Raw genomic sequence first — 27,888 nt, 5'->3', positions numbered from 1 at the left:
GAAACACAGAACTGTTAGAAGAATAAAAATTTGGTCAATTTTATTGTTATGACATATTTCCGACCAAACAGTGGATTGGATTTACTGCTATCGATCGATAACCAAAAGTTTGTCAAGTACCGTCTCAAGCAATTCTGCGGCTTAGGTGATAAAAAACATGTCAACGTAAATTCATACTCACACAAGTATGTGATATGATTTTAATACACTTGATGAGGGGAAGGCATGGATATTGCGGCACATAAAATAAGCAAATGCATGGTTAATTTCCCATCCACAAATCTATTTATTCAAACTTCACAAGAAGTACATTTAGGTGTATGAATACATAGTTATTATTGTTATTTTTCATGTTGCACGAATAAATAATGGCATTTTGTAATACAGCATCTTTCCTCCTGAGATAAGATGAAAGGATAACGTTTAAGGAGGAATCATGAAGGATTGTAATGAAGAGTAGAAGAATTTGGAGAAGGTAGGCGAGTGATTAGGACAAATAGAGAGAGAGAAGACAATTGAATGTTGAGGGCAGCAATTGGAACGGCGAAACAACGGAAAAAATAACTACAGAGAAATATTGATGAGGCTTCCAAAATCAGGGATGCAAACAATTAGTAGTCCATTTATTCACAACACTCTTAGTATGAAGGAGGCATCAAATATATTATTTGTATTTATATATATCTCTCTCTCATAGTATTATTCGTCCACTTAAAAGAGTTACTCTGATAAAATTTGCTGTTTTTTTATATACATCGTAGGTAATATATTATCATCCAAACTATCTCACATTCTGACTTATTTCTGAGTAGGTTTAGACTGCAAAGATTTTTGTTACCGAAAGTGGACAGTGAACGTCACCGTATGGTACAGAAATATGGATTCACTTGTTTTTCACTCTGCTGCTTATATATGTCACCACCAGGGCAAAGTTTCTATTCTAAAAAAATATAGAAGTTAGAATAGATTGCAGGAAAACCACACATTTAGAACAAGCAATTAGTGTGGTAGGTACCTCTAAAATTTGGAAATGGATACAGTTCTGAAGAAACGATGCAAAATGAAACCTTCCTCACGATCAGCATACATTTCCACGAAGATATTGAAAACTATGCATTTTTGAGTGAATTTAAGTGTTGTTTTTTTTAAAAAAGTAATTTCAGTTTTTAAATTTCAAATAAAAATACCAGCCGAGAGAAAATAACACAATAAAAATGAAATAAATTAAATAAATTTCAGAGGTGCAGTCTACGTCAACTTCGGCACTTAAATTCTTTGCATTACAGTATCTGTCCCGCTTATCAACAAACAGAGGGTAAAAAATAGTGGAGTTCACAGTCTCCTTTTGCGGTATGCCATTACCCAACGAGTCATGAGACCATGTTCAGAAAGCTTTCGTAAAAACATATCGCGGTACTCTTTCACTTGAGTTCACTTTTTTATCTGCTGTAAACTATTGCACTTAAATTAAGACTATTTCTATTTTCCCATCATAATTTACATGTACACAATAGTTCGCTTATTTCACATGTATATTTGCTTTACCGGCACTTCAGAAAACTAGAAGCAACGTGGAACGATTCAACCATATCGTCTCATCATTTCGATTTGATTTTTTTTAAGAAAATGTAATAAGCAATACGTTATATATTTAATTTTATATATATTTCATATATACTTTTTATATGCATCTATATTTTCGTTCGCTCTTCACAAAAGTCCGAACGAAACCCATATATATTTTTTTTTCGATGTGGGATGATAATAAAAGCAGCCTTAGGCATTGCACGATCCGAGGAAACTCGAGATCCGTTCACTTTGGCACCCAGTCGGTCTGGAAGTACAGGCCGCATTGTACACTCGTTACTAATGCTTCTGCCACAGATTCGCGGACGAGAGAATTGCATTCGATAATGAGTCCTATCTCAGGTCGCGTCGATACGTGTCCCGGTCTTCCACTAGCACAAACCTGGCTCAACATTCACACACCAAACACACTCTGAGACGAAGGAGACTTAAACAGTTTTCTCGCCTCTTGACCACACACATCAAACACGCCAGCGCGTCCAGGAACGAGGTGGGAAAACAATTTGCGAAACAGGGCGGTGAACATTCAAGTTCATCATGACTCGCCGAACACCCACCCAGTTTCTCCTGAGCAAAACAATGAATTTATTTAACGTCCCGTGGGAAGGATTCATGGGAGTTCAGCAATAAAGCTAACGGGTGCATATGCTGCGTACGAGGATACCAGAAAACGCTTGAAAGTACACACACCTTTTTTAAAACTTTCGTCTTTGTAACAAGTTTTAACTGTAGATGGAACAAATAAGAACAGAGAGATTTTTCTGGTTCCAACGGGACATCATTCACAAAATCCTTGTGGGAGTGATGAAGTTTACTCGAAGAATGTGGGTACAAATCAGCCCTGCGAACAATCATTGCAGTTTATTCCTGGTTCCAATCCCGTTTAGTCGCATTGCCGCTGACATCTCCGGCATCCTCCCTTACGGGCGCAGAATATTCGACCGCCGCGGACGACCCATCTCCCAGCATGGACCGATTACGTCGCGTGCCCGTCCGTCGAGGGCTCTTCGCCGCCCCGGCGTCAGAACATGCCGGGCGGCGAGCTGCCCGCCGACGGCATTCCATCCCGGCCCTCTCCGCTGCCGGGTCCGGCCGAGTCGCTCGGCGGGGGCGGCGGAGGCGATGAGGCGGACGCGGGTGCCGGTGGGGCCAGCCCTCCTCCTCCGCCCCCATTGAGGAGCGCGGCCGCCGCCGCCGCTGCCACAGCCCCCCGCCTCACCGCGTCGCTTAGCAACTTGGCCTGGTGCTCCTGAGCCTTCGCTCTCAAGCACGCGATGCTATTGTTGCGGAACTCCTCCGGGTCGGCTGTGGGACTCGGAGGCTGCTGCCTCGGGGGCGGGACGAGGGACAGTGGGGGCGGGATGGCGGAGGCGGGGGCTGAGAGGGCCCCCAGGTCCTTGAGCGAGGATGACGAGGAGGAAGAGGACGATGAAGAAGGCGAGGGGGAAGGTGAGGAGGCGGCGGGGGTCCTCATCGGAGGCCCCCCCGGCGGGTGGTAGCCCATCCCCGGGAATTGCGGATGGTGGTGCGCCTGCTGGAACGGGTTGTGGTGGTGGTGGTGTTGGTGGTGCAGGAGGAGGTCTTGGTGGTGCTGCTTGAGCGCGGCGGATGCGGCCGAGAGCGAGGAGGCGGGGGAGTGGCTTGGGTGCGGGTGAGGGCTGTGATGGTGGTGTGGCCGGTGCGGGGGACCAACGAGGTGTGGCCCCAGGTGGGCCATATGTGGGTGGGAGAGAGGGGGCCTCGGGGGCGGAGGGGACGAGTGGACTCCCTCGGATGCCCCCGGCGAAGGGCCTTTCTCTGGCCGCGAGGTCCTCTCGCCGGACTCTCCGCTCCTGCCCCCTCCCTGCCTGGACTCCGCGCCTCCGCCTCCACCGCTCCCACCGCCTTCACCTCCACCTCCCCCGGCGCCGCCCCCACCGCCTCCGGCTCCGCTGCCGCACTCTCCGCCGTTGCTGCAGTGGCTTTCGGGCGAGCAGGTCGACTCCTTGTCGCTCTCCTCAGTGTCCTTCAGCTGTTGCGCTGCCTCCAGTGACTTCCGGTGCATACCTAAGGGATATACAATTGAAATGGTCGGGCTGAAATTAAATTCCTTGCGATTTTTCCATTTAGCTAACCCTAGTCAATCCAAGAGGATTTCCTAAAAAAGGCAGTTGGCGCATCCCTGGAAGTTCAGAACGAAGTCAGGTCAGCGGCAAGTCTCCATCAAAATACCTGTCGGCTGCCCGCTTACACTCCCGTTAATCACGCGAAACCAGTGAATCAAATTTTAGTGGCAAGGCTCTTTTCGAACCTCTCCACATGTCTTGAAACATGGTTTTCAAGGGGTGATGGATGTTATTAATTTTGACTTCACCATGAATCAATCATTAAGAATTTTATCAGCTATTATAAAAATAATTCATCGCAAAAGAAATTCGAATGTATTGAACGAAAACAGGGATTTATTCGACGCCAAATTTAGTTTTTAATTTAGTTAAGAGTTATTTTTAGTTTAGTTAACTACACTATAAAATATATAACATTTATTACAAATTAAAGTGTGCGTAATGTTTATAAAATCCATTGAAATTGTTTTGTATACAAGGGAATGTGTAAATTGTGTTCTCGAAAATATCGGATTTAATTTTTTTTACTTCTATGAAATAAAATTGATTCGCAAGATTGATTTTCTCTCTGAACTAATAATAACAACTTTCATAAGCATGACTATGTGAAGAAAACTCAGATATCAAAATAGAGATTAAATATTAGCATTTTTTAGCTAAACTTGCATTGTTCATGAATGTGTTTCTTGGATGACGGAAAGATAAGTGTCTAAATGAATAGATAACTGCTCCGTCCGTATACATGAGCCACTTTCACGGATCTTCAAGCGGATAAAAAGAATTGAAATTAGTGTACGGCAACAAATGTGTAAACCTAAGTCTCACTTATATCGCTCCATATCACGTCATAATGAAAGAGAAACACTGCTCTCTCTATAAAGTATTACGGTGTACATATGTGAATTTAAAAGGACGCACGATTTTTTTTCGTGACGTATATCTCGTTTAAAACAGACCACCAACTTGAAACGTTCAGGTAACACAACGTAAAATCCTTAACAAAATTTGTTGGCCATTCGATTTCAAATTTACATGAACTCAAAATTACATTAATGTTTTCTCAGAGTTGAAGTGTTTACAATTGATTTGCTGTCAAATATTGATAAGGGTTTTCGTTACGTTCCTCAACGATTTCAAGAAGATAGCGCTAGTTTCAAACGAGTATCACGTCACGAAAAAGATAAAGTTAGACGACCAGTCGAGCGGAAGCGATTCGTCCTCTCAAGAAGTACCTCAAAAATTTCCTAGCCATCCTTTGTCCCATTAGGAGGAACCTATCCGTCAAACTGCATACTTGGGGGGTATCCGACGGCTAAGGCGTCACGGTCAAACGTTTGATATCCGTCGTCCGCGGCTTGCTCAGCCCGACACCCGCGCAAGCAACCCTGATGTTCCATCCTCACTCCCTGTCTCCACCTCCCCCTTCACGCCCACCCCTTCCTTTCGTCAACTTCCTCTGTCTCTCCACCACAAGCCAACACCTCCATCCTTCCCCTCCCCTTCAAAACTCCTTCCTCTCTCAACCTCCCCGTATTCAATTCACAGTCCTGCTTACTCATCCTCTTCCCATTCTTCCCGCCTCACACGCACTCCCAGCTAGAACCAGAGCTCGCGCTCGAACAAAATAAAAAAAAGCCAACCACCTTAGCCATCCCTCCAACTCTCCCCACACGCCCTCGTCAACCCTCAAGCCCGTCCCCCTTCAAGATCCACCTCAATTCAACCCACTCCACGCGAGAAAACGTCTTCCTCTCATTCTTAATTTCCGCCGTCTCACTTTCCGTGTTCCCCGACGCCTACAACAAAAACTTCGTCCCCCACCACTTCTCTTCTTCCCTTCTCTCTCTCTCTAACATCCTCATTCACACCCTGCCTAATATCCCCTCCCCTCCGTTGTTCGAATTCCTATTCCAAGGTCCATAGATACTCATCGCTCAACTGTGCATCAGATCCTTATCGCTAGTGTTGCCAAAAAAGCAAACCATCCGATTTGACTCATCAGGTAATCAAACTCTGTGATCACTCGCGCCACCACTGGAGGAAAGGTGGGACTAATAAGCGTTGGAATCAAAGATTCAAGTATATAAATTTTCTTAAGTGGCAGCTATGGCGAAAAATATGTTCAATCACGTATCGGGTCAAAACAGGTCATCAGAATTTTCGTGCTTGTTCAAGGTTTCTAAATACAGACAACCCAACTCAGGCTTGGCACAGTTGATTAAGAATTCCGATTAGCTGATGTGACACGATACGCATTGTAACTTTGTGATCGCTCGCGTGGAAACGAACGCGCTGAATTTTAGCATTTATCTTTAACATTCCGTGCTAGTTTCACATGTTCAATAGGAGCGGCGCGGGAGTTCAGAGATTTTGACTGTGTATCGCGTCTTTTGATATATTTGGATATTTTAACAACCCCACAGTCCGCTTCAGATGTTTAAGAGGGTGAGAAGGCATGCCTAAGACTTTTTTGATACATGAAGAAAGAAGTGCGTCACCACACAAACCTGCATGAATGCAGTAGGTATAGTTTTACTTTTATCGCGTGAAATCGCAAGCGAAGTGACTTTTCTTTCTCTCATAATCAGCCCCAAAGTTATCAGGCCCATACCTCAGTCACAAGGACCTTTGGAAAGATTTATGTCTAGCAGGAGTCAGAATCACAGCTGAGCGACCATTATCAGGGACCTTTCCTACGAAAAAACTTTACTCCCTACCATTACTTTCTTCTCCCTCCGTCTAACGCCTACGAAATCCCACCATTCATATCTATCGAATGCCTATACGTGTTTCATGTTCCTACGGAGAGCGCCCGTGGCTATACTCACGTATAGCGCGCCAACCTGCGTCGGATGTTCTTGTTGATTTCTCAGAGTGTTTTCCTACCTAGCAGCCAGGGGGCGACGCACTCGTTGTCCTTGGCGCTCTTCAAGATGGTCTCCGGCAGCGGCAGCGAGTGGCGCACCATGGCGCCGTACAGCCCGTACTCGGCCATGATGGTGCTCCGACCCCAGCACTTCTCCGTCTTCCGCCACTTGGCCCGCCGGTTCTGGAACCAGACCTACAAGCACAAAGGCAGAGAACGTAAGCACTTAGTTTAAAGGAATGATAGCGTTAAAAGCAATCAGAAAGCACCCATGAGTGCCACAAATAAAAAAATGGATTCAAAACAAAATTTATGCACAAGTGAAAATTAAAAGTTGTTATTAATTGAAATCGACCAAAATAAAAAAAGGCCCTTTCTTGGGCCAAGGGCGTACCCAGGATCAAAACTAGGGGGGGGGGGGGCAAGCCATGGTTGTACAAGTTATACAAGTAAGATTTAAGCATGGAAAAGGTGAATGAAACCAACATTTTAAGGAAACTGCAACAGCTCTGTATTAGTTTTTAAAGTCATTTTCTTGAAAAAATATTAATTTCCTTAAAGACGTATGCGATTTTTGCTTCTAGGGGGGGGGGGAGGCAGCTGCCTCCTCCCACCCCTCGCTGGGGCGCCGATGTCATGGGCTATAATTAATAGATCTACCAGGCAGACAGTAATAAACACTTCAAATTCAGAATATCCTCAATTGGCAGTGGAAATGGACTCATTTCGGGTTCACCGTTGTGTAAGTTACTTTTTCGCACAGATATTTTAATTTATATGCTCTTATTACGAACTGTAAATATTATAGGGGAGCCAATTTTTTTCAATCAGTGTTAAAATTACATAAGAAACTGAACAAAGTTACCACAGAATTTACTTTATTTCACATATTAAACATCTAGCCACGGATGTACGGCAATTCGACAAATGAAAAAACTGTAATTAGCACTATTAAATAACATTAGGATAAAATGGGGTGATAACATGGAAGACATATTTTGTATCTATAAAAGCAACTTATAGACTTCGACACCGCCTTTCTCTTTTAAATTTTCGCATGTTCTTCGCACAGCATGGTTCGATTAGTTCCTATAAAGGGGAGATGTCTTGCGATAATGGGATCATATTTTCGATAAGTCCCAAGCCACATCGAGCCCTTCAGTTGTGGTACTATTAGAGAACATCACAGAGACACTTTGCTTGCCTTCATACGCTTGAAGGACGCCCCAAAATGAATAAGATTCACATCCCCTCAGCACATTTATCAGACCCCCTCCACTCTCTCAACGGTTGAATTCGGTGAGATCGGCGGAGTGACAGAAGGAGCAGCTTAAAGGATGACTTTATTCCTAATGGGAAGAATGGGCTCCTTAAAGAGGAAATTAGGGGGAGGGGACTAAGTGGTTTGGAGAGGGAGGAATCGGGGTGGGGGTGGGGGTTACAAGGAAAAGTCATGCTTGAGTGGAAGGGGAAGGCGAGAGAGAGGACGTGACTGCGCATGTATATGAGGCCTGTCGGAAAAGAGGGTGGGCCGTGGAAGGGAGAGGTGAGAATTGGGTAAAGGGGAATTAAGGCGTAGTCCAATAAGTACGGAGTACAATGGAGGGTGTTGAGGAAGCCGGCGTCATCAAGTGGACGACCGATATCCGGGCGCCTCACCTCCGCCGTCTCCTCGTCTCGATCGAAGGATCCCTCGCCCGACAGAACATTCCTCGCATTGCAGTCTCACCGAGGGTCTCCCTTTCTCTCTCACAAAGCGACGGCAAACTAAGAGTGGAGGGTGCCCTCGTTCTTATTTCCCTATATAAAGCGTCGGAAGGTGTTATTTATGTGGGCCAATGTCGTCGAAGAAAGCTTTGTGACGAGAGATGTTAGAAGGGACTGGTGGGTCTTTTTGCTCAAGGCTCATTATTCTCGCATTTAAGATGTCGTCACACTGCTTTCGAATTGATACTCTTAAATAGAAAGTCTAATGTAAAATGGTGTATTCATGAAGCATTCAATGCCTGTAAAATTGCTCATTATTGAAACTGCTAAGAATTATGCTATTGTTTGTTATCAATCTCGAAGTGCGATAAGAATTGAGATTTGATAAAATGCCGATTCCAGTTTATCATATGACACAAAAGCGAAAAACTAATAAATATAATATTAACCAAAAAGTAATTCCATAACAAAAAATAAACTATCATACGACTGAAAGAATTTTTACCGTAAAATCTGCATCGTTTCTTGATTGTGTTTCACATTTTAGCAAAAGGAAAGTGGCCAGAGGCACAAAGATTGAAATAGCCATCCTGTTACAATATCATAAACCATACCTTTAAGTGTGCATACAAATGGAAAATATTTAAATTTAGCCCTGCCGAGTGCGCATAATTTGTATTAAATGGTGCAAACCAAGATATATCGTAGTACATAATAACCCATGACAAATCACATTATAGCAATTTCAGTAAGAAGGATTTGCTGATAAAGAGCAGCGTAAAGACCATAAATCCATTACTTACTCCTAAATTCTCGGAAAATACCTCTAATCGGATCTCAGTGAGTGTAAGATGAGGCGGAAAAATGAATAGCAGCACAAAATCCATAGAACTGCATTGAATTGCATCGATAGATGTCCTTGTAATTCGATAAACACGCAGCACTTGGAGAGTGGCTGCATGCTTCGGATACGTGGGGTGAATGTCATACATACGTACACTCATCGACTTATACCCTATATATTCATTATGTTCCTTATACAGGCACATATAAGGGTGCACACGCTCGCGCTACACGTGGTATTCGAGTGATTCACACGACGGGACGAGTTTGATGTGCTATTAATTTCACGACGGCTGCGGTATGGAAGGGAGATTTTTAGGATGAGGGGTTCATGAGACCGTGCAGGGTGGTACGGCCGCCTGGCACCGTCGAGGAGGGGAGGGTAATGGCAATGCTTGTGAACCGTGCCGTGGAATAGGACGCGTGCCAATCGAAGACCCCATAACGATACGGTCGGCCGCTCTGTAAAAAGAGGGTGTCGCTAAGGGGATGCAAACTATGGGCAACCCACCCACCCAGGACCTCGTCTCCCTCTCTAGGATACGATTCCGCGGCCGGAAAGGCGATTAGTTTAACAGCATAATGACGCCAAGGGAATAATCCCCCTCTCTGTAGTGCGCGGGATGAATTTTTTTGGCCGTCCAGTCCCCCTTTCGGCCGATTTTACTCGCCGAAGTGCCTCTCCAGGGTGCGGAGTGTACAAGGGGGTTTGGTGGCGGGTGCCAACGGGTGTTTCGGACCAGTTTTCCGGTGGTCCACCCACAAAGTGTGAAAATTGTACTCGAGTGTAGCTTATGAATTTGTTTCGGGCTTGACTCTGGTGGAAATGCGATACATCCATGGTAAAATATAAACTGCGAATGGTTATATCCACAATTTAATATCAAACTCCACTACTGACCATGCTTTCCACATTCTAGATTCTCTATCCCTATTCAAGCCCAAGGTGATCTTGAAAATGACAAAAAATGTCTAAATCATGGTCGGTGGAGGAGTTTTATATTATAGTGCGAATATTACAGTTTGTAGTTTATATTTTATGATGGATCGAGTGTTGCTACTTCGGTACTCAGATGGTTTTCACGTACCAAAATAGGCAACCGATTACGTGCATGGGCACTCAAGCTTCCATTATATTCATTGGCTATTCAAGCATAAACCCAGACGAATACAGGAATACCCAGACGACAAGAAATTATATTCGAACCTAAGGCAAATACTGAACACCTCCGAGAACACGTGAATATAAAACTCAAAAAATACATTTGGTGATTGGGAAAACACGGCTACCCTAATAGGTCAACCTAAAAATCAAAGGGTCCACCTAATGAATCCAGGGTGAAGCCCGAAAAAATTCTGGAAGTGCAAGATGGCAATGGAAAGGACTGGCCCTTACTCCGAATGTGTGAATTTAGCACGACTGATTAGTCCGGATTGAGCTCTTCCATCACCTATCAAAATAAACCATTGGATTGCATCTCTGAGCGAGTTAGTGACCCATATTTACCTCGGTCCGTGAGTACCCTGAAGATTTCATCAGTACAAACATGACTATCTGTCTGTGATTATGAGTACGTACTAATGTGGGTACTAACTAAATGCGTGGGTATTCATACGCCCACTTGGGCAATCAAGTAATATTCAGCTGGAATACATATATTGTATGTGGAATTCAGCTGGCCTTGACTGTTTTGGTAATTAATGGTACTATTAATGCATCACGTTGTTTTTTTTATATCATATTATAGGTATAATTATGATTGATTGCTGAAATGGCTTACCATATTATTTCGTTTTCATATTTGGTGAAATATAATTAATATTTAAATAAATAAATATGTGGTTATTCGACTACTAGCATTCGAGTACACTCGATACACTCCTGGTTCAATCCATTCATCTCCCATGAGTGATCCGTGAGATGAAGGCGGCATAGCTTCCTTTTTCGGTCTCCCATGATATCCGCCTACCCCTGATGTCGCACGTGGCTTCGACGCCCTCGTTACGCGCTCTGGGGTTTGCCCACCTACCCTGGCGGCGCAGTGCACGCCGTTTCGCAGTTATAATGACCGACTTTCCCAGAATGCCCCGCTCAGCTCTGCCGCCGGGTTGTGGCAAGAGAATAGAGCTTACTCACCATACACTAACAGCGCCTCTATTTGTTTTCATTATTTTCCCCTGATAGTATTTTGAAGGATCTTTTTTTCGATGCCAAGGCCAGAAGTGGGATCACTAGTATTATGTGTCACTCCCTGGGTGCAAATGAATCACCGAGCATTTGAATTATTTTTAACTAATTGATAATTATTCACGTAACTGATTTTGAGAGGATTTTGGTTCATAATAATCCCTGATAAATTGATACTATTCCTCTTTATGACGATGTAATGGAGAATCAACCAGCTTTCGAAACGGCATGGATAACTATTGGGTTGATTAATGAGGTCTTTGAACAGGAATCGTATCCAATACAAGGAAAAAGATGGAATTCGTACTTTTTCTTAGCTATTTTAGAAATATGAGGAAAAGGTTTTCAATATTAATAGTTATATAATTAAATTATATATACCTAAAAAGAGCAATAATTTTTGATATGCGTAAAAACTATTAAAAAATCATAGAGATTTTTTTCAATTTCAATGAATAACCCGCAATTATAATGGGTTTTAAAATAATAATTCAGCTCCTAAACTCTGAATACTAACATTTATATCTCTGCCATAAGAGTATGCATCATTCAGCAATTGATAATCTCTGCAAATGCTCCTTCATCTCCTTAAAAGGTAATGGAGTTGTTTATTGTTCTCCAATACTAACAATAAGTGTCTAATTTTTTATTGATTTTTGACGAAAATAATGTCTTATAAAGTTTAATGCCGAATATATTGAGAGTGTATTGAGATAAGGTTCGCGAGAACACCCAATTAGTACCTCTGACAGGCATCTGCGGCGGCATGGTAAAGTCCTCGCCAGCCAAACAAGAGGTCGTGGGTTCGAGTCTCGCATGGGTAGATTGCTCCTATCCAGGGCATGATTGTACGTGTGGGTTAAAATTGTTATCACAATAAAAAACCCTATGTGAAAGGCAATGCAGAGCTATTTTCGGAAGAATGGGAATAAATAAAATATGTATAAAGTAAAGAAGGTAATGATAATCACACTATCAGCTTGGCGATTATTTATATCTTACGATTCGAGAAAGCCCGGAGAAAACCCCCCTGATTGCCCATTGCCCTTGCATCATTACGAGCTACCCCTAATCTTACGAAAGTGATACAGTTTTTTCAGCCCCCCTCTGAGCAACCGCCGCTATTCGTTTCCAACCCGGAGTCTAGCCTCCGCTCCCAGCAGGGGTCGCGGAGGAGTCCAGCGCATGCTAGTGTATTTGCCCGCGGCTCGCAACGTCCAACTCCCCGCGGCGAGGGCGGCGGTCGATGGCTCAAGAGAGGCACGCGCTTCAGCCCCCCGCGGTGCCTTTGTGCCTCCGCCGCCGGCGATAGCGCTGACCCTTGGGCGGGTGGAGAGCCCTGTGTCTCTGGGGCGGGTGCTGGTAAAGTGGAGGGAGGGATTTATCCCCAGCAGGGTCTCCCCAAGAGAATCGTGCCTGGCGGAGGTTGAGCAAGGGAAACAACCCAAGGATTAAGGGCAAGGAAGGCGAAGAAGTCGATCGGTGCGGTTGGGAGGGCATAGTTTACAGTTTCGCTGTGGAGTCGGAGCCTCGTAAAGTATAAGCCAGCAGAGAAAACAAAAATTTGGGTTTATAAGAACAATGTCTTCCTTCAAAGAGGCTACGAGACCTGTAATATACGCAGTGTATGGCACGTACTTACACCCTAAGTGAAAAATATTTCTGGGCACTGTAATGTTTCCATATCGAAATGCACGATTTATGTAAAAAAGAATAGTAATTTATTAACGGCTATCATAAAGTAATGCAAAAAAACTTAACAATTATACATGGGCAGATATTATCTAATAATTTTGCAAGTGATGGTGCGTGTTGCTGGTTCCTCATAGTTGTCTAAAGAACACTGCCTACTCTATCAATACACCGAGTTGGTACGTACTCATATAGATGGGCCCGATGATGCAATATATCAGGGACGTAAATTTACGATCTTCAGCCAAGAGAAACGTAGAATTTCCGACATAATAAGAAATACTGAGTTCATTCCAAAGCCTAATTCTATCACTCGCACTAACTGGACTTAAAACAGAAATACTGCCTTCAAAAAATGAAGATAATGTAGACAATTACTTCATAGATAAATACAAACCATTCGATGTCTTTTATCCGAATGGTATTAAAATTAAGGGAAACAACCACCTCAAATAAAGCAAAAATATTTATGAAAAGAAGTGGAACTAAATGAATACAAAAGTGGCGCGTCCATATTTTTAACAGTTCAATTTGGTGTCGCCAAATAATAATTGCTTCGAGAGCCAATTTTTCTACTTTCCCACTGAGCGATTGCCATTTCTCGTTCATCCTCAGCGTGGCGAGAATATATCGATTCAAATATTGAAGATATCCGCAAAGGACACGCTCGAGTTGGAGTATTTTTTTGGGAAATCGAGAAATAATAATCTCGGGAGGGAACGAAAAAAACATGTGTTCTAGCGGAGACGAAACGAGAGAGAAAGAGAGTCGCTCGTTCCGCAAAAACCGATAAATGATTATCGGCACATTAAATCCCTTATAAGCACCCGGGAGAAGATAAAGAAGCGAAGCGGTGGAAAGAAATCGATGGATTCAGCCAATGTGGAGGGGCCCGAGTAAAAATAAGGATCAGGGAAGCGAAACGATATCGCGGATTGGGCTGAGGGCGCTTCGTTATTACCACGAGAAGGGTGTGAGCCTGACGCTGCAGCGGGGGAATACTTCAACGCGGACGTTTTCTTGTAAATATTTGCGGGGGAACGACGAATAAATGATAAAAAAAAACAGGAGGGACGGCGTTAAATAATAGGGACTCATCGTACGGCCGGCGTGCGATCGCTTATTGTGGAAATATTGGAGGCGTGAGAGGAACAACAAAAGATTGGATGGAAGACGAGCGGAGAGGAGGACGAGGTAAAAAGAGAAGAAAATAAAGAAGAAACGAGAGGTGGTTAAAAAAAGAAGGCAAAAAAAAGGGAGGCAAAGGGCGACAAATAACCGATACACGAGTTGGCGAAGACGTGCTTCACTTAAGACGTGCCCAGCGAAGCGAATCACGGGCTGAATGAGACAAAAGGCACCCTTGTGTGACACAACTTCGCGACTTGGATGAGCCAGCCACATCACCCCATGTCTCCTACCCAGCAGCATACCTACCACTAGACCGCCTCGTCGTTACCCCACTCCAATTACATCACCTCTAATTCCCTCTGCCGCCTCTAATCCTCTATTATTGTAGTTGGCACTCCGATTCCAACCATCCGTTAGTCGGGGATAAAAAATACACGATTAGCGTAGAAGGAAAGATTGGGAAATTGCTCATCGGCGACCTATCAACTACATTACTTGATACGAGTTTAAGGTGAGGGATTATTTCAATCGTACAACCGAACCTTTAAGTACAGGCATTTTCTTTAAAATTTGCAGAGCAATCTTATTTTGACGCTAAAATATAAATTTAACCCAGGCATGGACTTTTATGTCAGCATAAATAGCCAATGATTTGATTTTAGACTCAAACAACAGCAACAAATCATTTCATTATTTTGGGATTGTTTATCAGTGTGAGATCTTTATTTTGTGCTCCTAACACACCTATAACGTAATGCAATATGCATTTGACACAATGGATCAACTTCCAGCGATCTTTGTATTGTTTTACTGAAAACATACGAGTTGAATTGAAAGGATAGATAGAATTGATAGGAAAGGATAGTGTTTTGTTCTTGTTTTGGGCTTATGATATTGTAATTTGGCAAAGTAACATGAAGACAGATGGAAGAACAGTGGATACCGGAAATTTATTGGTGCTAAACAAAAAGTCTTGGAAGGAGAGAAAAATCACAATTTTTTATAAAAAAAACAACACCGTGTAATCAAAATTACCTATTTAAAAAAGATGAATTACATAGTTTTTCAAGCTGGGCCAACAACAAAGGTCATTCATTTTGCCTCATTCATTAAGACACACTTAACGTTTCACGTAATCTCCGGCTTCATTTTAAGTTATTTTACCTCAACTATTTCTGTTCCCTCAGTTTTCACAGCTCGAACAAATGAATTCAAATGACAATCGATACTCATTGGTGAATACAGCGCATAGCTCCCGCTATCCCGTGTACACGACGATAATAATTCGTCTTTATTGGACGAGATTGGGACTAGAAGGTCCTATCTTCCATCTCACCTCCCGCCATACATTAAATACTTGCAGAGGAATACACTGTCACTGCGAAAGGGTGAACAGAAAACAGAACAGGGGGTCAAGGGACTATTAGCGGTGCCGATGGGTGCGAGCGTATTTAGACGTGGTGCTGGCTTTGGGAAGGGAAGGAAAAGAGTGAAAAAAACGGGGGAGATGAGAGGCCTCAAGGAGCACACACAAAAAGGGTTCGAGAGTTTGTGGCGAAAAAAAAGCGGGCAGAATAGGGGGCAGCAGCGCTGTTAGGAGGTGAGGGAGCTGCCACTTGGGCGCCTAAACCTCAGCCTGAGTTGGCGTTGTTACGGGATGGTAGTGGGGTTGCGGTGGGAGAATAATAAAAAAAAGAAGACGCGCTCTCGATTCGCCATTGTTTTCAAAACTCTGCTTCTCCGATTCGCAGCCTTTTATTTCACCCCTTCGCCCCGTTATTGCCTCGAGAGGGAGTGGGGGATGGTAGGGGAGGGGAAATGGAGGAACGCGGGGAGAGAGAGAGAGAGATACAGAGAAAACAAAAGACGGAGGCGAAGCGTGCTTCGTCTTTTTTTCCGTCGCCCCGAGATGAGGAATCGGATTTCTCAAGCAGGAAACCTTTCCCTAAACTTACGCTAATGGAAGACATTTGCTCCTCTCTCTTGGCCGTCTCCGTTCGGGAGGAAAACAATGTAAGTGGTTGAATGAATGGCTGGCAACGCTCCGATCGGCGGGAGAGTAGTTCGGGAGGGGGCCGCGGGACGTCACTAGGGCGCGCTGGGGCTCTCCTCTGGGTAAAACGCGCCTCGACTTTTTCCTCCTCCGAAGAAGCAATTACACCACGGAGTGCCAAGGAAATGCACAGCCATCGAAGAAGGAGAGGGAAATTGAATTCACTGATGATTTAATGGCATCAAATATATATATTAAAAATACGGATTGAATAATTAACCAAAAATAAACGGGCACTATATCTGTCCGTAATTATTTATTATCTAAAACTATAAATTCAGCTGGAACAAAGTTATTATAAGGATACGCAGGAGAAGTAATTTACGAAATTACTGCAAATTAGAACATATATATCTCTAGAGTAACGAGAGTAGAGTGGTGAAACAGTTTGTAATTGAACATTTTTTCAGGGGAAATGATTACTTCATACGTAATATATAAATTGATGCCTCTTAAAGAGTATATCGAATATGAGATACGAATCCAAATTTTTGAATAGCATAACTGTGGCTACGAACATTGCACATATGGCGACGACACCCCATAAGTCAATTACGTTTTTTAAAACTTGTTAAAAAAGGATTTCAAAAGTTAAAAAACCTTACAGAGGCGATGAATAGCAAAATACCTCATATTTTTACCAATATATTCTACTGGTGAGCATTGCTCAAAATTTTCATTTCCCAACACCTGGAGGTAAATAAAAAATACGTTTTTCTGGTTGTTAACGTATGATTTCGTATTATAAATAATATCATTAGCGCTATTGTTTACAAAACGGATTACGGTGAAGCAATTCAGCTGACAAACCGCAGGCCAGCAATGTTAAAAGCCTTTCAACTCCGAGCGGGCCTGAAAGGGAGGAACATCAGGCTTCTTCGACGAAGCCGTTCAAATAGAAGGCTTCAGTGCATGCATTAGATGTCGAATAAGGTGCCATGAGTTGCAAGAACTTAAAACAAAAGAAAAAATAAAAACCCACTGCGTGCTCGATTTCCCGTCGAGAACAAGGTGGCACGCGGTTCACGGGCGCCATGGATAAGAAGGGGTGATAAGCAGAAGGAAAAATATGAATACTCTTTTACCGTAATGGATAATCAACTGCGCTACAAATATGATATTCGTTGAGCGTTTGATCAGATTATTATTCCAAATAGAGTCTCACAATTCGCTTCAATATTATTTGTAGCAGACGCACGCATGTCTTTATTTTGATTCGCATCAAAATTGAAGTATACAAAACTTAATCTTTTGAAAGCTGCACAGAAAATCAACAACATATCTAATATCTCACTCTCCTCATTTGCAAATGCAAATGTCGTATTGAATAATTCATCTCTGGCGATTGCTAAGCTTTGCGTCAGTAAGAGGATATAAGCTTATTTTCTGGTAGTAACGAGCCGGTATACGAGTAAACCATAGTTCTACTCTCTCCACTACCGTGTCCGGAGAAGATGATGTTAGCATTAAAAAAAATTCTGCCAACACTTCCTTCCATTAAACAAGGAAAATAACTCCTGCTGAAAAATTTTCTTCAGATTCACTCAACATGGACTGCCGCGTAATGCATCCAAATGGCTCGGCACATGGCGCGCACTCAAAGACGCCGTGATGAATTGCAGGTCGATAGCCACATGGCACGGCGAATACTTAAATACCAGTTTCATGCGAGATTTGCGGCTGTTGACGAGGAGCGATCTTGGTGTCACCGCGTCATCGCTAAGAAGCATATATCTCTCGTAGGGAAGGGCTCCAACGCCCGGAGGTGGTTGCGAGGAAAGTAATGGGAGCTGGGAGCATAAGAAGCACCCGGAAAAATTCACCCCGTCGTGTACTCTCCCTCCCTAATTCTCCCATCAAGCCGACGGGAAAGCACTTGGCTCTTGTTATTTTATTTCTCCTTGAGTGCAAGCTTTTACCGACGCGATAATGCCCCGAGGAAACCGGAGCCTCGAGCTTGAATAATAGTTCCGCACTTTAAGGGATCGCCACCTTTCACGGCGTGAAAGACACTTTTTAAATTTCGAGGCGATGGGAGGCAGTGTGCTTAAAAAAAAGAACGATTATCGGAGGGAAAAACATCGATTTCCTCCGCTGATCCTAAAAAATGAACTTGAAATCGTTCAGGAAAATTTTGAGACCTCAAAATGCGAGCTTCCTGGAAATCGAGGAAAGAGTAATAAGATTTTAGAATGAAGGAACGAGATTTTCTATATTTTCTTAAACAATGGAACTATTAAATGGCAAGCGCAGGGCTAAATGTTTCACAGTTATTATAGACAAATTTGCATTACATCAAAACCTTAACCTTCGACATATTTGTCAAAGTTAAAATTACATATCATTTAGCAATTTTAGTTCATATGCAGGTGCTTCATTTTGAGTGTCCTAAAACGCTTTTCCGGGAGACTCACCGGATGAAAAGAATTAACTGATATTTCTCGAGGTTCCCTAATTTAACTAAAAAGGAAGTGCCTAATTTTAAAATAATTCTATCTCTATAATTGCTTTCCCTTCAACCTTAACTCAACAATGACATGAATTAACAATATGTTCCATTTTTCAGCGCTATTTCTTTTTTTTACAATTTCTTTAAATCCAAGGAGTATCTGAAAACGCTTGACTGAAAATTAGTCAAAGTTTGTAAAAAATTACGAAAATATCATAATGTATCAAGTGATCACCACATGTTTTATGTTTGAGAGAATATTTGGATGCTCATACGCAAATTTTATTAAGGTGCTTACACAGCACTTGAACTTAATCTACCCAAAATATATGAGTCCTGTAAAAAAGGATAGGCAATATATCATTTGTAAGGATCTGAAAATACACTTTTCTCCCTTGAATTAAATCTTAGGAATTAATATGAACGGCAGGGCGGGCGAGGGGACACCAGCCGAGGAAAGCGAGATAGGAAATGTCGCTCCGAAATCCTTGTTTGAGGCGGCAAGTTATTTCTAGCGAAGTGAGAGAGAGAGAGAGGAAAAGAATATGAGTGAGCTGAAATTTACTAACTTGCTTCAAGCTCCAGCTCATTCAATGAGGTAATGACGTAAAAATATTATCGCATGGGTTTAAAAAATTATAATAAAACGCGGACGTGAGAGAGAGAGGAAAGCGGAAAACGTATTGTGGAAACTTTTTGAGGCCAACTTAGAAATTACCAATTATAAAAAAATGTGGAAACAACCCGGAATCTCTTTCACGAAGGTCTCTCAAACCTAGGGAAAGGAAAGGATGGGAGAAGGGGTTGTTTGGGAGAAGGAAGGCGAGGTGAGCGATGGGAAAGAGAGGTTTGGGTAGGAGGGACCCTTAGACCATTGTGTGTCCGGAGTTGGTTCCATTGTTTCGCTTGGATTGTTGGCGAGCGGGTAAGCACGGGCCGGAGAGGAGGAGGGCCACAGTAAAGGGTCCCTCATTAAACGTCGGTCGGCGGGCGGGGTAGGGGTGGGACAGGATGGAAAGGGGAAGAGGAGGGGGCCTTAACGTATGGTAGCGGTGGGAAAACTAGGAGGAAACTATAGGTGGAGCAAGAGGAAAGAGACGCGGATATACGAATGGCAGATGTGGCCCAAAATGTTTTTCTCGCAAGAGGAGGAAAGCCGTGAAAGAATGTCAAGGGAAATAGAGAAAGGGGGGGGAGAGGGAGGCGATGGGGAATAAAAAAAATACTCAACAAAAATATGTATATACGCGTGCGCGAAATAAGTCCACAGAGGAGGAGGAGAGGAAAAAAAAATAAAAACCACCTCGAGTCTCATAAGTTCACCAATTTTCGCCTCATTTGCATTGAAAAACCCCGCAAATGAAGAAGAAGGGAACATTAATTAAACGTAACGATCCTTGAGGAACAAAGACGAGCGCAAACTACCTGGAAATTAAATTTATAATTAAGCTGGAAAATACATTCAGGCCCCGCGGAGGTCGCCGACAACGTGAGCGAGGGGTTAGAGGGGGGAAGAGGGGAGGGAAAGGGCAGGAGGCAGGGGGTGGGGAAAAAGAGGAGGGGAGGTGGTGAGCGGGATGGGAAGTGAGAATGTTGACGGGGAAGCCAAGTGGAAAAAGGTGAGAGACGAAGCGGACGGACTGATTGTCTGAATGTGCATATTTATGTAATTACGGAGATGTGTACGCGCGTGCTTGTGAGCGGGTCTCCGTAAATATTTATAAATATGACTCAGGGTACGAAATTATTTTCCAAGAGAGAGCACGGGTAAACAGCACTATGCGAAAGGGAAGGAATAAAGAAAAAAATGGTGAATTAAAATTTTCCTTAGCATGAGACTTTTTTTTTGTGTTAACATTCTCTACGCCTAGATTTTAGAGCATAAAAAGTTATGCTTGGCCATGTCGCTTGGCTTATGTTCGAATACACAAAAATTATAAGTATTGAAAACGTGTTAATAATAAGAGAAAAAAAACATAAGGACGCTACAGTGAATTTCAGTAGGTTAGGACACCTTATAAATTTTTAGTATTCCAGCAAGAAAAAACTTATCGCCCTGTAGCCATTGTATTTACTCGCGTACACAGGGATGGTAGAGGCATATAATAAGCAGGCATTATCATGATAAGCGTGTGTGTAAAATATAGTATGAACTAAAAAATACAAATAATTAGTTAGCTAGGTTTCTCTGTATCACGAAAAACACACAAATGTCCATTTTCTATTTCTGTATTTATTCTCGAATTCAAAGTATGGATTACCTAGTAGTTATGAATACCGCAACGGCTCTATCTATACATAAAGCGCCAGTTTAAATGTTAATCAGAATGTGTGAAATTGTCACTTACATCTCAATGTGAGCAGTCTGCTGGAGCAAGGTATCTAGAGAGAGGTAGCGTAGGGTAGAGGGGCAAGACCCTTTTTTAGATAGTACTAATGTGATGTTATGTATACCGAGTGAAGAGGGAATGTGACAGCTCTGGAAAACCTTTCGCACCCTTTACTTTTGTACTCAGCCCTTGCTATTCGCAAGAATCCTGAGCATACTCATCCCGGAGGCTGAAAAACCCACTTCCCCACTGTCTTTTCCATTCCTCACGAGTATGCTTACGCGACCAAAAATAAGTCCTTTTCTCCTTAATTACGGCTTAATTGGCTTACTCCTCACAATCGAAGAGCCTAAATTACTTTCGTGTGATTCATCCACTGTAACCAAGAGTTTCCTCTTTTGTTTTGATACAAAGTCAAGTTTTTGTGTCACTACATTACTTTTCACAACGTCAAGCGCTGATTGCGCTATCATCATTAAATCAATTTGAATAAATCTAGTACTGTACGAATACACATAATCTCAAGACAAAAATGTGTCTCAGCTCCCTGATACATCGATGTTGCGAAAAATATTTCCATTTAGACTGAACGGTTGCAAAGGCTAACCCTTTATGATACTGTTCTGGAATCTTTTTTGACAGCATAAAAGCGATATAACCCAAAAATGCTTAAATTCCATCAAAAAATGTACGAAAATTGCATTAAACTAAAAGAAATGGACCAATGTCTACTGACTTTCCTCCGGGCCAGTAACATATCCTCCCAAAAAAATAAACTCCTAAAAAATCATTAATGGTAGCAAAATATTACTCCACTAATATAGATTACTAAAGCATGAAACTTCACTTTTACAGAACATTCTGCATTTCTTATGTAGTTTATTATACGCAATTGTTACAATTACATATTTTGATAGCAAAATAATATAAAAAAGTGGATATTGAAATAGTAATTAATGAAATGGTTATACTCAATAAACGGCAGACCTCTCCCTGGGCTGTCCTACTTACTACTAATATCAGGTTTTTAAATTTCTGGGGCCAAAGAGACATATTATCACCTCTGCCTGCCGTGTGAGGGACGAAGGTGCAACAATTCAATGGAACTGAAGCGTTATGGTTGTGCAATCACTTGTTTCCCCAATTTCTGCGAACGCTTCCTCGTCGGGATGGTTGGGTCCAGGCGCCGAGCCGGCGCTTGGGGGGAACGGTTGAGGTGGGAGAGAGCGGAGGACAGACAGGGGTGCTGTGAAAACCTCGGGCAGACGAATGCATAATTAATTAATCTGAGATTCCTTTTTCATTTTTAAAACCTTCGCCTGTCATCTCTTTTTTTTTAAATTTCATTTTCGAAAAAAAGAATGAATCTCTCCCTGACTAACTCACTCCCTATCCCCGTTGGCGTGAAACGAAACGAATTTCGACAAAATTAGAGTTACAACAACGGTTTAAAAAATAATAATATGTCCCCGTACGAACACACACTCGCACACTTTAATTAAATACCTGGCCGGGACAAAATGGATTGCTCTCCCACACTCTCTCTTTTTTTTTACCTCAGTCACTACATTCGTTTCTCTTTTGGGAAAAAAAACATGCATCTCCAGTCCCTGCCTCTCCGTGATTTCAGTCCGGGTGGACTATGGAATTGAAAAATTCGCGGAAAACGAGAAAATTGAAATGGCGAAGGATCCACGTCGGGCAATAGGGACAATAACAGCAGTTGCAGTGGACGACTGCATTCCGGACTGCTTTGTCTGGTGGGGGGAGTTTGAGAGGTCAGGGATGGGTATGGGTGAAAAATGCAAACTGGGCGAAGGCCTGGAGAGCTTGATGCCGTTTATGACTGACGAAGTGTCGTAAATTCACATGCTGCGCCGGAGAGAAATTGCCGAGAGGTACTTGATGGGCAGAGAGATTTGTGAGAGGATGAATCCCTCATGGGAGAGGTGAAATTATTCCATTAACAATAATAAAGAGATTACTGGGGGCAACAAAGCGATACAATCTCTTGATGCAGATTAAGAATGCGAGAGTTTAGAGAGGGAACGGCTAGAATGTCGATCGCAGGGACAATGAGCAACATACAAATATTTTTTCACTAGAAAACCAAGTCGCTTTCAATTTTGGACGAATAAACTAGGTCAGATTCCCTGACATTTACGACTAATTCTCTCCACTTATCCTGCCACCATACGTTACCTCTCTCATCCTTTGAATGTGGGGCAAGATCCCATATAAATAAAGCTCTTTCAGTGATAATTTAAAACTCACAATTCATTTATCAAATTAAAAAGAACAACTCCTTATCAAAATAGTTTTTCAATTAGACGCCGGTAGTCTTATTAGTAGGTAAGTTGGGAGTAAATAAGTTTTAGTTTGAAAAGAAAACTATTATTAAATTCTTAGAATTATTTCAAGGCAGAATAGGGAGTAATAAATATCATTTTAAGCAATATTTCACGCAATGAAGCGCAATCAACCAATATTGCCTAAAATACGAATCTAAGTCAGTGCATTTTCAAAATAATTTAATGTGAGGAAAAATTGAGCACGAAACATTATCTACTCCTGGCAATTATAATACTGCGGTCGTTTTACAGAAATTCATTCAACATTCGATTGTGAAGAACAGTGGTGTGTACAAACTGGTGACATATCCTTCCTCAAAAAAACATCAGCATAGATTTATCCATTCCTGAAAAGGATTGAAATGGTGGAGATAAAATTGGTCCATCAAATAGGCATCCCTATAGCAGTTGTAGTTCACAATTGGCCTATCGCGAATTTACCTCGATCTGCTAATGTCATTTGTCACTCCACAAGCAATCCCTTTTCTCGCTCATTTCGCCTGAGCACTTCGCCACCGCTTCCCTCCTCGCAGGAATCCGACTTCCTTCCCTCCTCCATCTCGTCCGCCCCACCGCTCATTACGGAAATGGAATCCGCAAATTGGAGCGATTTCCTGGTGGGCAGGAAATCGACGGAAGGTGGCACGGGCGGGAGCGGATCATCGAGCGAGAGAATTCAGCATGGAGAAGGGTAGGAAAAGGAGGAGTGAAGAAGGAAAGGAGAGGATGAGAACGAAAAGAGATAAGCGAATGATAAAGCGAGGTGAGAGATTGGCAGGAAGCCTGAGGAAGAGCACTTGACGAGGAAATCATTTAACCACGAATCACTATCATAAATCATTGATCTGTCAACTAATGAACATTTCCCTCTAAAAAAAACTAAACTTCTCCACGGGTTTATATTGAGCCGTGGTTCAAATTAAATAAAATATTTCTCAAGCCTCAACCTAATTGCCACTAGAGTGTTTTTCAACTATTGCACTATTTACTGGCCTACGTTAATATCACAATGACCTTGAAGCAAGTTAAAAAATATGATGATGCACTTGCGGAAAGATCTATTTATCACCTTCAATGCCCTTGAGATGAATTTTGATTTCCTATTACTTAAAAAAACTCGAAACTCAAAAACTCGAAAAGTTTGATGTAATACAAGAACACGTTTCTACAAGATATCCAAGTATCGCATAGACAACAACAATGGAAATAATCAAAGTACCAAAAGATTGAAGGCCTGACCTTATGGAAGGTCGCAGCCGACATTTTCCGTCAAGAAAGAGGAAAATTCCTTTCAGATATTACTTTCTTCGCTAAATTAATGTTAAATAAGCAACCAATAGGAGATTATTTTCAGGGAATGTAAGCATATTTTAAACAGCCATTATTACTTACATACTAATTGAATCTGAGAGAATATTCCATTCGAACAACTACAGTGCGCTAAAATTAAGAGATATTTTTTAAATTGCCATCGGGTACGATTTCATCATTAGCCACGGAAAAAAAACATTTCACAAAATCCACCGATCCAGCGTGCGCACGCCGTGACGAAATGAAGCAAGGCAATGAGCCTCCGTAGCAGCGTGGAGGAGAGCCTGTCTCCGAAAAGGGAGAAAAGCGGATTAACAACGAGGTGGGAGACTTGGAAAAAAATAAAGGCAAACTGCTGGAGAAGCAAGAAATAATTAGATGGCGGAGTTGGAACGGGGTAGCAAACCTTAGAATCCGCGTTTTCGTGGGACTGGATTTAAGAAGGGGAGAGGCCGGGATCGGATTAGCCAATGACGGACCAGGAAGGAGGGACTGTTTTGCAGCCATGGCGACGGAGGGGCTGGAGGCGGGGTAAGGCGTGGGAGTCGACTGCTAGGAACGGGAGCGTCTCAAGGAGTTGGGCGAGGAGAGAGAGACTCGCCTAAAAGCACATTTTTTACACCGAGTCAAGACTCTCGCTAATTAATACTTAATGAAAAGGTTCTACGACGGAAGATGTCGACGCTGATTCATTACTAATTAAATAATTAGGCGAGCGTTGAGTTTCTCTTTTTCTTGTCCCTACGACTCAATGGGAGAGCAAAAATCAAGAACACCATGATGCAAAATTTGTATCTCTTGCGCCTCGTAGTCCGTTTCCCGCAGTACAGATAATATTGACGGCAGCCTAGATACAAGGCGCTAGCGTTTCCGCCACGCTTCAGTTGTACCTATTTCTATCAGAAGTAATAATGACAGATTGTTTGAATTATTTGATGGAAATTGGTTGAATACGATGCTAACGATTCGTGTAAAAAATGCAAGGCTGTTATTAATTTAATCCGTCAAAAACTGATCGCAAAAACATACAGAATGTAGCTTTGTCAATGAAAGGCAGGGCACAGTTTGAGAATAATTGAATAGGGGTGTTTGAGTATTCGTTAAATATCTGGATGATGCGTGAACCAAAAGCGCATTTGAAAGCTAAATAAAAAAAGCCTGAAAAATAGCAGGAAGAGAGCATAAGTAAATAACTCGAGTTTGATATGACCACTATGCAGGAGACATTTCAAAAACATGAAGTGAGATGAAATGCATAAGTCCACATTTCCAGTATGCTCATAATTTTCTAGAAATGGCATATGAGGATTTTGTCTGCACACATATTCACGGAAATTACTCTTAATTCCCACATTCTCGTGAAGTCTCAGATGCTCGCGAGGAAAGGAGTGGGAAAAGCGGAAAAGTAACCCCGCGAATTATTTCCCATTAAAAAAATTAAACCTTGAATCCTTAACAAACTATACTGTCAAGGAGGCAAGCGTAGAATGCCGGAGAGAGCTTGTTTCCTTCACCAATTCCGCAAATGTATCCCAGCAACGAAGAAGAGAACGAGAAGGAAGGAAGAAACCGGCGGACATAACAATGAAGGCGAGGGCGGATGTGTATGCATCCTTCCCAGCGTCTCAGAAGGAAATCAAGAGCTGCCGTCAATTGGAGCAAATTGACTTCGCGGATGGCTGGCTGTGGCAAGGAGTGGAAGACAGTGAGCGAGAGAGAGGGAGAGAGGTAGAGCTCTCATTTAGACGAGCGAATGTCGGAAGGGGATTGAATGGGGCGGCCCGAGTGGAAGCCGGGAGAGCGGAAGGTTAATATTCCGCGAGTGGACGGCATTTGAGTGGGCGGACGGAAGAGGGGGGGTCGGTCGCCGCTGGCCACATTACCACGGGGGCGTCCGCCGCCAATCAAGCCGATGGGCATCCAGCCGCTCCACTGCATACAACCCTTCCGCCTTATCTCACCTGACGGCGCATGGAGGTCCACTTCAATGCAATACTGATTATTAAGAAAGAATAACTAAAGATTATTTCCATAAGTCGGGATTAAACTCGATTTACATAGATTCCAGGATCACTGAATGTGGGTGTGATTGTAAAGTAATTTAATACCGCCTCCATAAAACAGCAAGGGATTGCTGGATTTCTTTTGGCCTCTACTAACTAACGTATGAACACAATTATATTAATTCGAAAAATATATTTATCATGGAAAAATGGTCAGGCTTATAAAATACCAACGGATTGCTAAGGCCTACTTAGGCTTTTAACTAACATATGAATACCTAAATTATAATTTAGCAAATTTAGTTATCATGGAAATATAAGGTCAGACGCTTTCAAATTTTTATTTATTATAACGGAAAACTTTCCAATAGAGAATCAAATGAATCCTTAGTAGGATGTGTGAACGCTTCAACCAAATGAAACCATGAATCGAGAAGAAAATATGTCAGTATATTTTTGATAATTGTCGACTTTAAATTTCAAACGAGGAAAATTAATTAGAAATGCATAACTTTCCGCATAAAAATGTATGTAAATTTTTAAGTTGTAGCCAATTTTAAGTGAAAATCTCTGAAGCTATCTTCAACGCATGCGGCTCCTTAGTTGAGGGTAGAATGAAGTTTGAATGACACGCATAGCTCAACTGAGTGTTTTTACATCCTACCATTGACTGCAGACGTGTGTGATTAAGTGTCCGTAATTTTGCTACATCCAACAGTATTTTGAATCACTATATCCAACAGCACCGCTAAGAGAAAATCCTGAATACTTCATTTTTCCTCCAAAGATACAATTTTTCCGTGCACGAATACTGCTGCGCAGTAGTCCGCGACAGGCAAACTGGCCGCTCCTGTCCCATTGGTGCAACAAGGAGTCACCGTTGGGACGCTAATGCACCTCGCGGCCACGAAAGCTCACCACTTAATCCAATTACCCGAGGAGGCTCCGAGCCTCTTGATTCCTTTTCGCTTCTCATTACGACGGACGGAGGTGGACGGAACAGCTCCTTGGGAGAAAGCAAACAAGGAGAAAATGCGGAATAGAGGGAGGATGACAGGCGTGAAAGGCAGAAGGAGAACACACATTAATCATCGCGGCACATGCTTTCCGGAGCAAGCAGAGTTAATTGCACGCTCAGGCTGCTCTCATTACTATGATTGTTTCTTAACGAGTAGATTTACTTACATGTCGTGACGAGAAATTGCCATGATGTATGCGTGCTTTTCCACAATTTTCGCGTTAATGCACGTATGGAGCGCTACAGTCGAAATT

General features: G+C 42.5%; 1 protein-coding gene across 3 annotated transcripts in view; it reads right to left on the bottom strand.

The window, feature by feature from the left end:
* Positions 1 to 262: 262 nt before the first annotated feature.
* The window catches only part of LOC124153655 (homeobox protein unc-4 homolog), a 354,512-nt gene continuing 326,886 nt past the window's right edge, over positions 263 to 27,888 (bottom strand). For all 3 annotated transcript variants that reach the window (XM_046526951.1, XM_046526952.1, XM_046526953.1), the window contains exons 5-6: positions 6,579 to 6,753; positions 263 to 3,633 (exon numbers count right to left, since the gene is read on the bottom strand). In XM_046526951.1, coding sequence (XP_046382907.1) covers positions 2,609 to 3,633; positions 6,579 to 6,753 — 1,200 coding nt within the window. In that variant the 3' untranslated portion in view covers positions 263 to 2,608. The remainder of the gene's footprint in view (positions 3,634 to 6,578; positions 6,754 to 27,888) is intronic.

This window comes from Ischnura elegans, chromosome 2, assembly GCF_921293095.1.
Source record: "Ischnura elegans chromosome 2, ioIscEleg1.1, whole genome shotgun sequence".
NCBI classification, from domain to species: domain Eukaryota; kingdom Metazoa; phylum Arthropoda; class Insecta; order Odonata; family Coenagrionidae; genus Ischnura; species Ischnura elegans.
This window is presented reverse-complemented; position numbering and strand designations above follow the sequence as displayed.